This window comes from Pseudoliparis swirei, chromosome 20 (assembly GCF_029220125.1).
Source record: "Pseudoliparis swirei isolate HS2019 ecotype Mariana Trench chromosome 20, NWPU_hadal_v1, whole genome shotgun sequence".
In the NCBI taxonomy this organism is placed as follows: Eukaryota; Metazoa; Chordata; class Actinopteri; order Perciformes; family Liparidae; genus Pseudoliparis; species Pseudoliparis swirei.
This window is the reverse complement of record NC_079407.1, coordinates 12560801-12579196: the sequence shown is the minus strand read 5'-3', so window position 1 is coordinate 12579196 and position 18396 is coordinate 12560801. Positions and strand designations below refer to the sequence as shown.

At 42.2% G+C, this 18396-nt stretch overlaps 1 protein-coding gene across 1 annotated transcript in view; it reads left to right on the top strand.

The window, feature by feature from the left end:
- The window catches only part of LOC130211245 (calcium-binding protein 8-like), a 50231-nt gene that overhangs the window by 16721 nt on the left and 15114 nt on the right, over window positions 1-18396 (top strand). The window contains exon 4 of the mRNA XM_056441983.1: window positions 3315-3427. Coding sequence (XP_056297958.1) covers window positions 3315-3427 — 113 coding nt within the window. The remainder of the gene's footprint in view (window positions 1-3314; window positions 3428-18396) is intronic.

The window sequence follows — 18396 nt, the reverse complement described above, 5'->3', positions numbered from 1 at the left end:
GAGCCCTCGTGAATTAATTAGTTCATTATCTACTCATGTAGTCTACTCAGGGGACCGCAACCAGTTCCATCACACCCCGATTTGAAGATGTGAGAGCAGCAACAATATACAGTTATGTACAGAGCATTTTGTCAAATAATCTTCTCATATGCATGCGCTTCAATACACAAACAACGAGCCAGTGATCAAAGCCGCATGGAGGAGAGGAGGGCAGAAGCAGGTGGAGGGGAATGGGCAGCATAGTGATTGTGTCTTGGCCAAGTGGGCAGCCGTGAGGATAGGATCCATCGATTCTGAGACCAGATCGATGATCTCTAGAAGATGCCGATAGGTTATCTGCTCTGCTCGTCTCTGCAGTCAAGCCTATCCGTGTGATCGCTGTTGTCCTCTGCATTCCCTTCATAGGGAGGTGTGACCACTCGTCTTTGTTCCAGGTCGCAGCATTGCACCAGCATTTTGTTTGTTCACTACAGATTGCGCATGCTTTTCTTCTGGCGTAAGGCTTCTCTCTAACTTTGACTTTAGAAGTTTGGATCTGTCTCACTATGTTTTAACTAAATTCCAACAGAGGCCAGCATTTAGTTACATCCCATTTTCTCTTTTATTAGACGCGTTAGTCTGTTGGTAAACGGAGCAGGATTTCGCATCTTTCTTTAATTAGCCATCGTTCCTTTTCGAGCTGAAACAGGATGCTTGGTATTGACTCAACAGAGGAAGATACTCGTCAAAAACAGGTGGCTTGGACTAAAACATACACAGAAAGTGACTCAGCAACTTGAGGTGTCGCGAAATGCAGCCGCTCCCCCCCTTTTACACCTTGTTGTTCCGGGTGATCGCATTGCAACGGGATAGTGCTCGACCACAAGGACGCACATTGTGACCGCATTGAGCAGGAGTGTAAATGCAATAGTGTCTTCAATTCACAATTCACGATTACTACGTGGGTGGTAGTGACCCACAACGACCGGGTAATAGATCAGAAAATATCACAGTTAGGGGTGGGAGAGTCGAAAAGGGTCGGAGCGTTCCAATTAAATTATTAATAACTGACAGAAACATTGTGTGCAATAGTCCACCTTCCACATTCTGTGTACTCCCTCCATTAGGTTGGCAGGAATATATATATTTCTCTCGCTCTCTCTCTCAAACACACACACATACAGCGAGCGCCGCTCAGACCTTGTCTCTGTTCTTGTCTCAGTCCTCAGTCCTGACAGGACTGTTGTGGTTTGGCGGAGGGGACTGGCTCTCAACCAAACGGCACACCAGTTGAGTAATGTCCTCTGGTCGGACCTGTTTGATTGGACGGTTTCTGGTTTCAGCCAAACAAACGCTGTGTTTTTATTCATGTGTCAATGTTTTTCCCACCTTGGAGACATTGATGCACACTAACGAACTTAGAGGTTCACAAATGGCCCAGCTTGAAAACCACCAGATGCTGATGGAAGAATATAGATCTGTCATTCATTATTATTTAGGTGCAAGTTTTTAGATCACCAAGAACATGAAAATAATGTGAATGCCAAGAACAGTTTTTTAAGTCATCTAATCCGATGAATTTTTTATACCACCCATACCACTACCTACCCATTTATTTCCTTCCACGCATCTGGAGCTTGTCATATGGAAACTTTCAATTGGGTAATACCTAATTTTACAGGTTTGAATTTTTGTTATTGTTGTGATAGTTATAGTCCAGGAGGACTATATGTTATCGGGCAGGAGGCACCTGGCTAAAGCCTCTGCCTTATGTGTATGATTAGGTATGTTACAGAAACAGGTTACCAATGTGTTGTCAGTGAACAAGCGCTTGTTAGTGATTGGAGGAGAGTATTACATATACAGTCCAGATAGAGGGCTCCACTTGTGCTTGTAAATCGGGGGTTACAATATTGTAACCTTTGTTTCTGGCCACCCTGGTTTTTTGTTTCTGGTTTTGAGCCACAAACTCTTGGGAAAACCATCCAACTCATGTTGTCTCTGCTATTTGATGCTGGTTAGGTCCAGTAACCCACAGTTGTTTTGTCAGAAGTTTTTTTTCTTGAAAACAGCTTTCTGCTGCTGGAACCCAAGTTCATGAGAGCGGTGAGACTGAAACATACAAAAATATGTGCTTTAAAACATCATTTCATGTAAGATTTAGTCATTAGTTTTGGCGTTAATATAAAAGTTGTCGCTTGGTGTAGCCTTAAACTGTATACTTGTGTTTTGTAGCCAGGTCCCAGTACACACACAGCTTCTTGTACTCCATCTTGTCTAACCTTGAACCTGTTCACCCAGTCCGTCCATATCTCTACTGTCCATCCATCCTTCTGTCCCGACGTCCTCAGCCCTCAGCTCACGTTAAAGTTTTATTCGTCACAGCTTTGAATTCAGGGAGTGAGTTTGTGGCCTCCCTATTTTTATAACCTAGTGATCGGGATTCTCAAATTATTTCTGAAATTGCCTCACCACGAGCCTTGTGTGTAGGTTTGGTTCATCCAAGTGTACAGACTCTGCAGAGGAGCAAAAGAAACCTCACCGGTCTTATGAAAACAAAGAACAAAAGATTCATGGTGTGATGCTGTCAGCATGCTCCCGAGTCAGGACTGTTGGAGTCAATGACGCGCAGCAGGCGCTCCGTGTCATGAACAATACACAAGCTGCAAACTCTGATCTGCTTCACATCAAGTGTGATGAGCCGGTCGGAGCTCATTATTTCATCCCTCGTCTCGTCAGTAAATGCTGCATTGAAACGTGCTGGTCTGAAATAATAATGACAAAGACATTAACGGCGTCCTTATTTCCCCTTTAGTCAAAAACATCATTTTGTTCCCTCAAACACATCAAAGAAGAAGAAAAAACAGCAGAAAAAACTTTTTGCAATCCTAAAGACCTCCATTGTGTCCATGCTATATGCCGCTCTATTTCCCCTCAACACATATTGAGCTAAAGGCTCTTCGGCTTGATTATCACTCCAAACCAATGAAGGTCCAGCGAGATTGTGTTCATGCTGTCGGCATTTATCTCTATCTTGAACGGCAAAATAAGAAAGCAACACTAACACCACAGACCAACAAACAACAAATAAAAGGCAGATTTTTCCGTCATGCATCCTGGTTATTGCTCTGCAGTTAGAACTGCTTATCGGAGTATCTGATGGATACGTTTGAATAGGTTTGCCATTGGGGGAGTGTGTTCAGGATGCGTTGGTTCTCAACAACAATCAAATTGTCATTTACAACCAGCAAACACATTTGACCAAAGTTTCAAACAATGCTAATATCGACACGTTACCACCGATCAATAATCTGTACATTTCTTCAACGGATCAGGTGATGGACATGTGGATTTCGAGGAGTTCATGACGATCCTTGGACCCAAGCTCCTGTCGTCGGAGACGAGACAAAGCTTCCTGGGCAGCACAATAGATACCATCTTCTGGCAGGTAAAGCTTTATTCTCTTGAAGACACCTGTACGGTTACCTTTGTTCATGAGTCATGAATGTACCTGCTGATGAAGAAGCAGATGTCGCGTGTCTCATTGGAGAGATGATTAATGTAAAGTATTGGAGTAGGAAATAATGTATATATATATATTTATTAAGAAGTGCGTGATGGTATAAAATTGTTGTAACCCTCGATAGGAACATTTTAAACTAAGAAGAGATTTTTACTTAAAGTTATGACTAGGAACTTTAAACTGGTCACGGAACTGTTTCTATATAAATCTGATGCCTCCATCTGATGACCTGCATAAGTAAACAAGACCATCAACAAGAAGATTGGCTATTTCTATATAGGTATTCCCATCGGTCCCATTCCACAAAACTTCACAATCACTTATCCGGCTCAGGAGTGGTGACGTCGTCCAGGACGAGCTGTCTTGAGACCTGGAGCCAGGACGGATCGAGGCAGAATGTGGCAGCTAGAGGGGTGGGGTCTCTAATTGGCCTCGGCTGCTGGCTGGTTGGTAATACCTCATTGTTGGCGAATCCTTGGTGCTTTGGAGGGAAACCCACGGGTAACGGCCCAAAGCACCAAGGATGGGCCAACAACGAGGTATTCGGGAACATGCTTTATTCAATTAACACTTCACTCAGCAGACCGCACGATGGCGCCTATGCTCACTCTTCTCTTCTTCCACTCTTTGCTGCTTTTTTATGGGAGCAGTGTCGGCTGCTGACTGATTACCAATCAGCCCGAGTAGCTGGCTGATTACCAACCAGCCAGCAGCCGAGGCCAATTGGAGACCCCACCCCTCTAGCTGCCACACAGAACAAATATAAAGTTGTATCAAACCAATATGAATTGCTGCAAGTCTTGTCGACACAAGGTTGTGATGATATGGAAACACGACCACTTTTGTCCACAGGCGTCGCCAAACTACACTCAGAGTAAAAGTTCCTTGTAGGAACTTTAAAAACTGCCGTGTCGATGGGTTTCATGAAAACAACTGAGGATGCACACGCAGCAGGGTCTCGAAAATATGTTGCCACAACGTCAAGAAAGCTTCATTGTGGACCTAGTATTCAGATCGTTCAAGAAATATCAACAGCTCATATAATCAAACACATTTTTAGAGTATCTCATATTCTCCACATTCTTGATCATGTTGCATTAATGAGCTCAACAGAAGAAGAAAGTGTCCTGTGTTTGGAAAGTGTGTCAAGTCGTCTCTTCTGCTCTGCACTAGTGTGACATAACTCAGTTACCACTCCTCACACTACGGAGCGCCTTTCTGAAAGGCAGTGTAAAACAACAGCTTTCTATTCATATATCTATAAATATCTCATCTGACGTCCTCTGAGGGACTTCTTGACTGATGATGGTATTTGTCACCCTGACAGATGTGCGTTTGGACGTCCTAAAGGGTTTTGAGACTCCGAAGAGCCTTTTGGAGGGGCAAAGGAATCGGTGCCACGTGAAACAAACAGAGTAAAACGTCGGCAGGGGAGGGAAACTAACAAGACCTTGAGTGAGCGAGACAGAGTGATGAATGCGCGTGACAACGGGGAGAGTTCGGGAGCATGAACGGGATGGATGACAAATGGAGCAGGTGCGAGGGAAAGAACAGGACATTTGGCATTGGTGATAACACTTGGCAAGACAGTCACGCCTGATGTAATCATTGGCCTGAACCGGGACCTTTTCTCGGGGGCTTGTGATTTACACCACGAGGACGCGAGTCTCCCGGAGGTCTGAGTGCAGTCTGGCGGAGGCGCTGCCAGCCCCATTTGGCTGCTGCATTGACCTTGACTCAGTTGGGCCTGACCATGTTTTATAAAACTTTTTCTAACCCCTCCAAGTAAAGCTGGTGGTTGCGGGTTGGCTGTGATGGGCTTTGTTGCTTACGCTTACAAACCCACATTTCCTGTCTGACGATTTAATGCTTAGAAGCTGGATTTGATGAGCGCCCATTATTGAGTTTATTATTGAGTCCAAGGCCCGTCGAGACCCAGTCAAGACCGAGTAACAGAGCAAATCGAGTCGTGTTCAAGAACATTAGAAGAAAAAGTGTCCTTATTAAAATGATCGAAGGAGTTAGGAAAAAGATAGGAACATGTGCACGTGGTCACGAGGCCGGACTGGAAACTGAGAGCGGATTGAAGTACAACAGCCCTGGCCTGTTGTATTAAACACGATGTTTGAGTAGATGCAGAAGTGTGACAGGCTTGTGGTTGTTTTCCAAATCCAAAAGAATCAACCTCGACGAAAACGAATTTCATCTACAGGGGCACTTATTCAAAGAGATTATTTAGATATCTGCAGCCCTCTGTAAAAAAACATCATGTTCCGGTTTTAGTCCATGAGGATCTCAACCCGTCATTTTACACTGATGTTTGACACTTACACTGGGGTATGGAGGCGGGGGGGGGGAGACGTTAAAGGGCCTCAATGGAGTGTTTTTGGAGGGAAAAATAAATCGACTTTTCTCCACGTGCCTCACAGACGATTGGTCGTTTGAGGTATTACAGTTGTTGTGCTTAGTGATTATTAATGGGCTCTGGTGTGTGTGTGTGTGTGTGTGTGTGTGTGTCTGTGTCTGTGTGTGTGTGGTATGGGTGACTCACACTTGAAAATCTGAAAGTGTTTCAAAGCTTCAGAACGGTAATATTGATGACACATTTTGGCTTTAGATACTGGTCGGAGGACACCATACAAGTGTCCTTTTATACACCAGGGCAGAACGTTATATGCAGTGTGTACTTTTTGTGCCACGATGGAAAAATGTAAATTATGTCATAAATGCAAGAATACATGAAGACACAATAACACTATCTTCTCCATAGTTCAGCAAACATTGAATAAGCCACCAACCAGGACAGCTCATGCTGCTGGCTCATTACATCAACACACAGGAACTGCACCGTCCTCTTGATCAATCATCCTTTTCCTTTGTGTCTCTAGGATGTGCATAAAATGTCATGAGGTAACGTAATATACAGTCTTACCAGTATAGATTTTCTCCTTCCACGTAGCTTAAAAGGCCTTATATACAATTTTTATACATATCATATCCAGCGCCGCCGCTCCCATAACGCGCACTGTGCATAGGGCACCAAGTCCTGAGGGGGCACCACAAAATAGGCAACTAAAAAAAATCATCTTAGTAATAATAATTATAATGCCGATATTATTTCAGTCTAGAAATATTAGGCACCTTTTAGGCATGTTTATCACAAAACAGGCAGAACAAGATGTTTAATCGCTCAGCACCCACATAGGCTTCTCTACAAATCCACAGGCAGGAAGGAGGCAGCCTCAGGTCCTTCTTACTGAGATGAAGAGCAGACTGCTCAGCGTGGACCCGTTAGCCACGTAGCTGTGGCGTGGTGCGTTCTCTGTTGTCACACAAGCGTGAACGCCGAGAGTGAAAGTTCATTTTATTGTTTTTTTAAAATCATTTTTATAGACTAGCGCTTTAATTGTATTTATTTTTATTTGATAGGATCTACTGCTGTCTACTGGTGTCCTTGGAGGGAATGCAATTTTGTCCAATATTTTTGTGGTTAAGTCTCGCAGCTTGTATTCACGACGGGCAGCTATTTTTACTTTTTAAACATGCACAGGAGTGAACGGAGAGGACATTAGACTTCTACATTAATCATCAGGTGGACAGAAGACTGCAAATGAACGCTCATGTGTGAAAAGGCTGTAACCTGTATATATTGTCATTTGACGATTATATTCTTTTTCAGCACCATTTATGTCATTTTTTTAAAGATTGCTTTTTGGCATCATTAGCAGCCTCTATATTCGTCAAAAGCCTGGCTTCTATGTTCCCTTTCAGCGCTTCACAACAGAACCGGGTCCGTCGAATGAAAGGACTCTCTGGCTTTGCTGTAGTATTTAACCGCAACCCTACAATTATGCTCAGACCCTCTCTAAAGCTTCCTTGAGCTTCGTTTCAGAACATTCAATGAGCACATCTCATTTTAATACTCTGCCTTTTTCAAAGAACTCAAATTCCCACTAAACTCATTTTGAGGAAAGACTGTCGGCCACAGCGCGCTGTGGAGTTATGAGAAGATTCAAAGCATGCAGTAATTGCTCGTTTATTTTCAGTTCAGTTTCACAACCATTTGCATTCACCAAAGAAGGCCAAATTGACACTTATAATACGGGTAGATAAAATCAAGCATTCTGATTGGTTAAGAGTGAGTCACGAGGTGTACTTTATTCAGCCATAATGTCCGAAAGCTGTTTACTTTTATCTGAGCGTTCCATATCAGCGCTCACTCAAAATAACAATAACGGTAGATTTGTCAGTTGAAGCTTGACAGTAACCTGTAACATGATTTGTGTGAACTTTGATCATTTTGGGGAATGACTTTAGATGAGTTGTTAGCCAAGAGGATACTTCAAGTGGACATCATGCTACCAGAGATAAGAGAGAAATTGAGACCTATGAAATGTTGTGCATCAAAAAAACACTATCAGCCAAACGAAGTGGGCAGTGAACTGCTTCACCAACTGGTGCGAAAAGAAACCCACTAACTAGACCTGAAGCCCAGAACCTGAGAAGATAAAAATGAAATACTGCAGGATTTCTATGGCACTGTGCACAATGTCGAGAAAGACCACTAGAGGGTCAGCAGTTACGTCTGTTGCCCTTATAAAAACCCGAAGACGTCAGGGACACGACGAAACAATGTTCGGTAAAGTTAGAAAGATATTCACAGATTCTGACTTCCCGGCTGTTTGTCTGTTGCGGGACTATTTTCTCTCGGCTACTAAAACGCGATTCACAACGCTTGGTGGCTACAACTATTTTGAGCTGAAAGGCAGCTTACTATTTACTTACTATTTATAATGTCGCACAACCGTATTATAAAAGCAATAAGGTACCCGAGGCAGAACTGTACCGTCAATAATGTCCTGTTCAAGTGTCTGCCGGCCCCCCGCTGCGCGTCGGGCCTAACGACACCCTTGAATAAGGGGTAAGAACCTAACGCTTGAAGCTCTTTAATCGATCCACAACCCTCTGTCGCCCTCTGACTGATGTGATCAGCCCTCTTTACAGCAGAGTCTGATTCCGCTTTGATTACCGGAGCTTTCCTGTAAAAACACCAATCATGAATATCATGCAACAACGTCGCAACGCTGGACCTGTTTAACTTGTTTTTAGCTAGAGGAGGTTTCGTGTAACCGTTATGGAAATACACACTTATCAAGGCATTTGCCAGTGTTTCACAGATTTCGGTTTCCTTCATCTGGCACCCTGCAAGATTTTTGTGATTGAATATTTATTTCCCCCCGTGCCGAGGCTGACAGTTGGACTCCATCAGAGCGGACCCCTCCTAACTGGAGTGAACCGTGTGTGGGGCTCCGGTTCTGTCCTGTCAAGCGACGTGTCACCTCCTCACCATCTGGAGCGATGGGATGATGATTCACTCCCCGTCACACACTCAGCTTCCTACTCACTCGTATCGACTCACACAGTACAATGTATCTAATTAGCCCGTCCGGATAATTGTGAGATTGTAATTGAACAACTGCAAACAATTTATGTTCCTCTGCTCTGACTCCTAAACACACTCGACTAAAAGATAAAGATTAGTTGTTTTCTTTCATTTCACTTTGTCATATATTCTATAGATTTAGAATTTCCTTTGAATGAATTTTTCTAATGATGCGTGTGTATGTGTATGTATTATATATATATGTATATATTAGGGCTGTCAATCGATTAAAAAAAATTAACTAATTAATCGCACATTTTGAAATTGCGATTAATTAATCGCGATTAATCGCGATTAATTGCGATTAATCGCAATTAAAAGTTAAAAGTTAAAAGTTCATTCTTTTTAAAGACCAAACTGCACACAGAGCTGTGTTTTCAAAGAGGCTCCTACCTATAAAGTGCAGCGAGGTATTTAATATCGTGGATGATAAATTGTTTCTTCAGTGAAACATCAGATTAGTAAAAAAAAAAGAAGTATATTGAGACCCCATTGGTCCTGTCATCTTTAACATTGAACAGCAGCAGAACCAGTGGCCTTGGTGACTGACTGACATTCACATATGTCACGTTAACCCTCTGGAGGCTGGGGGCATTTTATACATTTTACAAAATAAATTAAATTCACCGTTTAAAGTCTTTTGCATGTGACACACCCCCACGTGTTATACATCAAACATTCCAGAACAATCTCAGCTCTGAAATGAGCCTCATTGTCCTCGCGCCTGTCCTCTGGTTCTCTGACTGACAGGCTGCTAAATGAGCCGCACCTGTGAGGTGGGAGGTCCTTTGTGATTTACTGAGTGTTCATTGGTTTTTTTCCCCCCGAAATGTTGACAGACAAACGGATTGACCAATCACGTTGAAGGTTTCGTGAGTCGCGTTCTTTCCGCGCCGCGTCACCCGACACGTCGGCCCTCCTTCCTCTGTGTGTCAGAGGGGGAGACGGGAGGAAGGAGGAGCAGGAGGAAACCTGACTGATTCATCCACGAGTTAAACTGATTTATGATCCTTATTTTCGCGGAGAAATGATTGTTTTAAAAACGGAAACAGTGTCAAACCGTACTGCCGCGGTTTAAAAAAAAAAAAAAAAAAAAAACTTGCGTTAAAATATTTTAGTGCGTTAACGCGGCCAAATTAATCGCATAGATTAACGCGTTAACGCTGACAGCCCTAGTATATATACATATATATGTGTATATATATGTGTGTATGTATATATATACAACAAAGACAATTGGAGACATTTTATCCTGCAGTTCCCTCTCTCTCATTTAGTAAAATCCAATATCGTATAAAATTCTTCAGCTTCTCTTTAAAGTTGAATCTCATTTATATGGCAGGGATTGTGTCCCTAAGGAGGCTGTCTGGAGCAAATTGTTTCAAAATCAATATGAGACACTTTCCCAATGCCCTGCACTACGCTGTGAAACACTGCTCTGCACCAGCTTGATTATTTTCTTTTATTCTAAAAAATAAGCCCAGAGGAACCTTATGGTTGTTAATCTTCATTTGTCACTAGCTGTGCAGAGCGGTAGTTGGGAATATCATCTCGGAATGTGGTAACACTGTTACACCAAAATGAAGGTAGTAACCAATCAGGAACAAGGTGATAATGAATGCATCTTTTGAGTAGTTCCTTAATGTAGATGTATTGTATGCAGTTTTAACAAATCTCTTGAAAACGAGGTCCTTCTTAAATGTGAATTGATGCTCATAATGTACACATGGAGTTTAAAGTGCATTATTTATTTCCAACCTTACAGAAATGCTCCCAAAAACCTGTAAATGTGAAGTTAATGGTAGAAATAATATTGGCGCCAATGTATTTTTTCCACATTTATTATCATCAGCTGTCGAACATATTAAATGCACAGCAAAAACTAAACTTGACATTGCATTCTTTTCCCTGAAGTTCATCCTCACCGTTTAACATTATTCTAAATCCTAGTCGGGATTCTTTGACTAAAATTAGATATGAAGTGGCCGTTTTCTTTTTTTAAATTTCTGTGTCTGCTCTTTTCTGTTGTTCGTTGAATACGCAGTCGACCAAGGAGGTCGGTGTAAAGCAATTTCTAGTTTCAGAAATAATTATGTTGGAAGATACTGAAGCCCAGCTTTGCCGTTTTTCAGACGTGTCGCAGGGTTTCTGGATGTGTTAACCAAGTGTAATTAGAATTAAAGCTGCAAGCAGCGATGAACGGGTCCTCTTCCTGCTGCGTCGGGGTGCTGGCGGACGCCGCCTCGGCCGAGAGCGCATGCGGCGTTGGGCGTTTGACCGTTGTCACGCGACACTGATTTTACATTGCTAGTCGGGGGCGCCTTGTCTCCGAGTGAAAAAAGGCTTGTTGATATCCTCAGGCCTTGAATTCTACGAAGCATGAGAAGTTTGGAGCAGATTTGAGCGAGCCCAGGGTTGCCAGCAGGGGGCGCTGTGACAATTTGAACATATACATGCATCATGTGTATCCATGTGAAGTCTCGACCTTGTCATGTAAATTACATGTGAATGTTATTCAACGTGTCGCTACGAGCTCCACAGGGAAGCATCATCAAGGTCTTAGGTCTATTCTGATATATTTTGAGAGGGATCTGAATAATCTGCGAGGAGCAGTGTATAAAAGTAAAAAACATGTACCTTCCTAGTGCCACTAGTTGGCGCTACGACCAGAATCAAAAATTAGCATATGGATGTCTTCAGGGTCATTATGTCATGATGTATGAGAAATATGGAGCAGATTCCATTATGTATGGCTGAGTTACAACAACGTCAATTTTCATGGCGAATGGCGTTTCTTTCCAGAAAAAAAAATTAGCATATGGAAAAATTAGCATATGGATGTCTTCAGGGTCATTATGTCATGCTGGGGAAAACCTGATCTGATGAGGAGAGACGGCATTCATCCCACGTTGGACGGAGCGCGTCTCATTTCTGCGAATATGACCAAGTTGATCACCGGACTTAATCTATGACAACCCAGGGTTCAGATCAGGAACCGGGAGCAGAGTTGTAGTTTAACACCCTTCTCTGCTCTTCCATTCGAGCAGTTACCCACCCTTGACTTTAGAGTAGAGACTGTGTCTGTCCCACGGCCACTTCAATTAAATAAATCAAAAGTAAGCAGAAGAGGAGTCGGACACAATAACCTTATACAAGTTAACACAATTATTTCAGCAGTGCAACAAAATAGGTCTATTAAATGTGGTCTCCTAAATATTCGATCTCTGTCATCTAAAGCTGTGTTACTGAATGATTTAATATCAGATAATCACATTGATTTATGTTGCCTAACTGAAACCTGGCTGAGCCATGAAGAATATGTCTGCCTGAATGAATCGACTCCTCCAAGTCATATTAATACTCACATTCCTCGAGGCACCGGTCGAGGAGGTGGAGTAGCAGCCATCTTTGAATCGAGCCTATTAATTAATCCTCAACCAAAATTACACTACACCTCATTTGAAAGCCTTGTTCTTAGTCTTTCACATCCAACCTGGAAAACACTACAGCCAATTCGATTTGTGATTCTGTACCGCCACCAGGTCCATATTCAGAGTTTATATCTGAATTCTCAGAATTTATATCAAGTTTGGTTCTTAAAACCGATAAAGTTATTATTGTTGGAGATTTTAATATCCATGTGGATGTTGATAATGATTGCCTTAGTGCTGCATTCATCTCCTTGTTGGACTCGATTGGCTTCTGTCAGAGTACAGAAACCCACTCACAGCTTTGGCCACACGCTTGATCTTGTTCTTACTTATGGCGTTGACATTGAGCATTTGAACGTCTTCCCACAGAATCCTCTTCTGTCAGACCACAACCTCATAACTTTTGAATTTATACTACGGAGTGTACTCCGTTAGTCAAAGTTTCTACACTAGATGTCTAACTGATAGTGCTGTAGCTAAATTTAAAGCGATTCCTTCTGTATTTGATTCGATACCACGTCTCAATATAACAGAGGACTCCTGGTCTAACTTTAGTCCGTCCCAGATTGATCATCTTGTTGACAGTGCCATAGGTTCTCTGAGAATGACACTGGACTCGATAGCCCTTCTGAAGAAGAAGACAGTGAGGAAGAGGAGGTTTGCTCCTGGTATAACCCTCAGACCCGAAACTGAAGCAAGCGTCACGAAAGCTTGAACGCATATGGCGTTCAACTAATCTCGAAGAATCCCGCTTAGTTTGGCGAGATAGTCTTAAAACATATAAGAAGGCCCTCCGTAATGCCAGAGCAGCCTATTACTCATCAATAATAGTAAAAAATAAAAACAACCCCAGGTTTCTCTTCAGCACTGTAGCCAGGCTGACAGAGAGTCACAGCTCTGTGGAGCCGAGCATTCCTATAAACCTTAGTGGTAATGACTTTATGAACTTCTTTAATGAAAAGATTTTAACTATTAGGGACAAGATTAATAATCTCTTGCCCATAACTAGTGCCAATCTGTCCTCAAGTGGAATGGCCTTGGAAACCGCTGTATGCCCTGGTGTATATTTGGAGGGATTTTCTCCTATCAACCGTGACCAATTATTTTCAACGGTTTCTACTTGAACACGTCTACCTGTCTCTTGGACCCCATCCCGCGAGGCTGCTTAAAGACGTTTTGCCTTTAATTGGCGGCTCTCTATTAGATATTATCAATGTGTCTCTGCTAACAGGCCACGTACCACACTCCTTCAAGGTGGCTGTTATTAAACCTCTCCTGAAGAAGCCCACTCTGGATCCAGAGGTATTGGCTAACTACAGACCGATCTCTAACCTGCCCTTCCTCTCCAAGATCCTTGAGAAAGTGGTCGCAAATCAGTTGTGCGACTTTCTACATCATAATAGTTTATTTGAGAAATTTCAATCAGGATTTAGAAAACACCACAGCACCGAGACGGCACTGGTGAAAATTACAAATGACCTCTTAATGGCAGCAGATAAAGGACTCCTCTCTGTCCTGGTCTTGTTAGACCTTAGTGCTGCATTCGACACCATTGACCATGACATCCTGTTACAGAGACTGGAGCAGTCGATTGGCATTTCAGGCACGGCACTAATTTGGTTTAAATCCTATTTATCAGATCGATCTCAGTTTGTATTTGTAAACGATGACGCCTCGATAACCACCAACGTTAATCACGGAGTTCCACAAGGTTCTGTGCTTGGACCAATTTTATTTACCTTATACATGCTTCCTTTGGGCAATATTATCAGGAAACACTCCATAAACTTTCATTGTTATGCAGATGACACTCAACTATATTTATCGATAAAACCAGAGGAGAGCAACCAACTCTGTAAAATTCAAGCATGTCTTAAAGACATAAAAACATGGATGACCTGCAACTTCTTGATGTTAAACTCAGACAAAACCGAAGTAATTTTAATCGGCCCTGAGCACCTCAGAGATCAATTATCTGGTGATGTGGATTCTGTAGACGGCATTGCCCTGGCATCCAACACCACTGTAAAGAATCTTGGCGTTATCTTTGATCGGGACTTGTCCTTTAACTCCCACGTAAAGCAAATCTCAAGGACTGCATTCTTTCATCTACGTAATATTTCAAAAATCAGGCACATCTTGTCTCAAAAGATGCAGAAAAATTGGTTCACGTTCGTTACTTGAGACTGGATTACTGCAACTCCTTATTAGCAGGCTGCTCTAATAAATCTCTTAGGTCCCTCCAGTTGATCCAGAATGCTGCAGCTCGTGTTCTCACTAAAACTAAGAAAGAGATCACATCACTCCTGCACTAGCTGCTCTGCACTGGCTCCCAGTAAAATCAAGAATCACTTTTAAAATTCTTCTCTTAACCTACAAAGCCTTGATTGGTGATGCTCCATCATATCTTAAGGAGCTTGTCGTACCATATTGCCCCACTAGAGAGCTACGCTCACTAAATGCGGGACTACTTGTAGTTCCTAGAGTCTTAAAAAGTAGAATGGGAGCCAGAGCCTTTGGTTATCAAGCTCCTCTTTTATGGAACCAGCTTCCAATTTCAGTCCGGGAGGCAGACACAGTCACCTCGTTTAAGAGTAGACTTAAGACCTTCCTCTTTGACAGAGCTTATAGTTAGGGCTGAATCAGGTTTGCCCTGGTCCAGCCCCTTGATATGCTGCTATAGGCTTATAGCTGCCGGGGACGTTTTAGGATGCACTGAGTACCTATCTCCTCTTTTTTCTCTCCTTAAGGATGAATTTTCATCTCTCAATCACACGTTACTAACTCTGCTTTCTCCCGGAAGTCCTTTTGACTTTCACGTCTCATGGGGTCATCGGACCCTATGAGACGGCATAGATCTATCTGCCTGATGGATCGTCTGGGTCGTGGAATTCCTGCTCATGACTACGCCACTGTCCTGTTGAGACTCCGCCCTCCTCCTCCCCACCGCCATCTGCCTGATGGATCGTGGAGGTCTCCATCGTGGAATATGCCTACTATGAACTATTCATACACTCTGTCATATTCATTGAATGTATTTTAACTCTAAATCTGTCCTTCTGTACACATTACATCTATTGCATCTGTCCATCCTAGGAGAGGGATCCTCCTCTGTTGCTCTCCTCCAGGTTTCTTCCTTTTTCCCCTGAAGGGTTATTTGGGAGTTTTTCCTGGTCCGATGTGAGGTTTTGGGGCAGGGATGTCTATGTGTACAGATTGTAAAGCACTCCGAGACAAATTTGTAATTTGTGAAATTGGGCTATACAAATAAACTGAATTGAATTGAATTGTATGAGAAATATGGAGCAGATTCCATTATGTATGGCTGAGTTACAACAACGTCAATTTTCATGGCGAATGGCGTTTCTTTCCGGAAAAAAATTAGCATATGGAAAAATTAGCATATGGATGTCTTCAGGGTCATTATGTCATGATGTATGAGAAATATGGAGCAGATTCCATTATGTATGGCTGAGTTACAACAACGTCAATTTTCATGGCGAATGGCGTTTCTTTGCCGGTCCGGCAAACGCACATAGTTTAATATTTTTGAAATCTTTCAAAGATTTTTCAAGACAAAGGTCTCAAGACCCTACTGCCCAAGTTTGGAATGAATCGGGTTTAAGCACTAGGAGGAGTTAACGGTTTTACAACCCGTAAAAACATGAAAAAAGGCCAAAAAGGCATAATTTGAGGGATTGATTGTAGCGCCCCCTAATGTTCAAATATTATGAAAAAATCAAGGTAGGTTAAGGGTGTCCTTGTGGACATAGGCTACCAATTTGGTGAAGATAGACCAAGTGATTTGGAAGTTAGGTGTCTTTACATATTATACCACACCCCTTGGATGTTCATTGGTCCATATCTTCTGAAAACAATGACCTATCAACAATCTTTCAAAGATTTCTGATGGCATCGAACCGATAATGAACCACAGCAAGTTGTATATGATTTGGACGAAGCGTTTCAGAGGAGTTAAACAAAAAGTGTTTTTAACAAAATTCAAAATGGCGGAAAATCTAAGTAGGCGGAGCTTAGGGGTCTGAGAGGCTTTTTTGTAGAGCAGGTCAATTCTGACCTCTGGACCAAATCTCAAGTCAATCCGTCATTAGCGAAAAAAACCGTGAGTACGAACACTCTAGGGGGCGCTATAGAGCCATTTCTTTATGTACTAATACGAAAACTCAATAATATGAAAATTTTCACCAGTCTGCTTCTGCATGTGGAATTTAAGTCTGCTGGGGCGTACGGGGTGCGGACAGTCGACGTTTCTTGCGGACCGAGAATAATAATCCTTTCAATAACAATAGGTTCCTCTACGACGAAGTCGACGAGGACCCTAATAATTCCTCCTGCAGAAATGTCATTGAATCTTTCTCCAGAAAAGCGATTTTTAAAGATAATGAGGCAGAAAGAGACCGATTGTTGGAAGAGCAGGTGCCAGGAGGGAGAAGTATAAACACAGGTGTGGGCGTAATGAGCAGGTAGTCCTCCTCTGGGCTCACGATGACTCAATCCGCTGGGAGAGTAAAACTCTTACGTTTTGTCAGGTAAAACACCTCGTATCCCTCGGTACATTGAAATAAGCTGAATGGCGACGGGCTCCTCAGTAAGTTGACTTTTCTTTCTCGAATCCCTGTCAAACTGTCACGATGTTATCACAAGACCACTCGCGGGAATTTGGTGCTTTTTGAAAATGCTGAGTTTTGACATGACAACGGCAAAAACTTTAAGCCAGCTGTCAAGAAAGGTTTTTTTTTTAAGTGATGTATCCTGAAAGTAGTTGAGAAGGTCTTCCAGCTGTTCTTTGTTCCTACAACTCTGCAGTTTTTATCCATCCATCCAGGGACAGATTATAAAACCTGTTACTCCTTCAACATTTGAATATATAGAGAGAAGAATCTTTGAGAGAAGGGATCTGGTTTTAAACGTTGAGGTCTTCTTGATCCCACCACATGACATTTAGATGCATGGCTGGATGAATGGGAAGTCTCTGCATCCTTCATGCTTTAGGAATGTAGACTTTCTTCCTAAATAAGATCCAATAATCTTCCTTTTTTTCTGTTCTTTGTGCCCGAGCACAATTCTAGATTCGTAATGACTTTGAAACAACCCATATATGATGAATAATTCATGGGGCCGAAGTGATTTCTCAAGAGAGAGATGAGAGTAGGCTAATATTTGTGTTGGCCCCTCCAGAGAGTAGAGAGGAAGCCATCGGATGCATCCCCAAGTCTTTTAATTGCATCTCTGTCTCCCTCACTCACTTTTTTTTTACAACCATGTGAGGAGAGAGGAAACAAGGAAATATGTTTTAAATATGAGAAATGAGACGTCTTTTCCTGGAAGGTGTCACGTGAAGCGACGTCGGTGTCTAATGACACCGACCGCTGATCACAGCTGGATCCGCGGTCAGTCGGCTTCAACAGCTGGAGAGACCGACGACGGATTTTGTGTCTGAACACATGATCAGTGTAAAGGATTTGTCTTCTGGTCCCGACATCCTAATAGAAATCCATTAAAAATATTTATTAAAATGCTTGTTTAATGTTTTCAGTTGATTTAATGGTCTTGAACTATACTGTACGTATACTAATACAGACAGTTATCATCAGTCAGAGTGGAGATGTTCTCTCTGTAGTCTGTTAACTGTTAAACAAAGTATTTATACAGTGTTGGGTATTCATACGGCGTTCTGTGCCCTGCTTATACGCACAGGATTGATTTATTCTGCCGGAATGTGTTTATCTTATTTATTAATTATTTTGTATTATATTATTTCTCTGTATGTTATGAAATTCTGATTGTTACCTCATAAAATAATCCACAATATGATCATGGCTGCTCTTCAGCACAGGAATAATTATATTTAGGCTCAAAGTTTCAGGTTCAACTTTTTACTCAAATGCGACGGTCAGGAGTGATCAGCCACACGTGACTGAGTGGAAAGTTGATAAATGACGTCAAAAGTGTTTCCTCTCTGATTTTAATGATATACATAACAAAAGTTATTGAGGGAA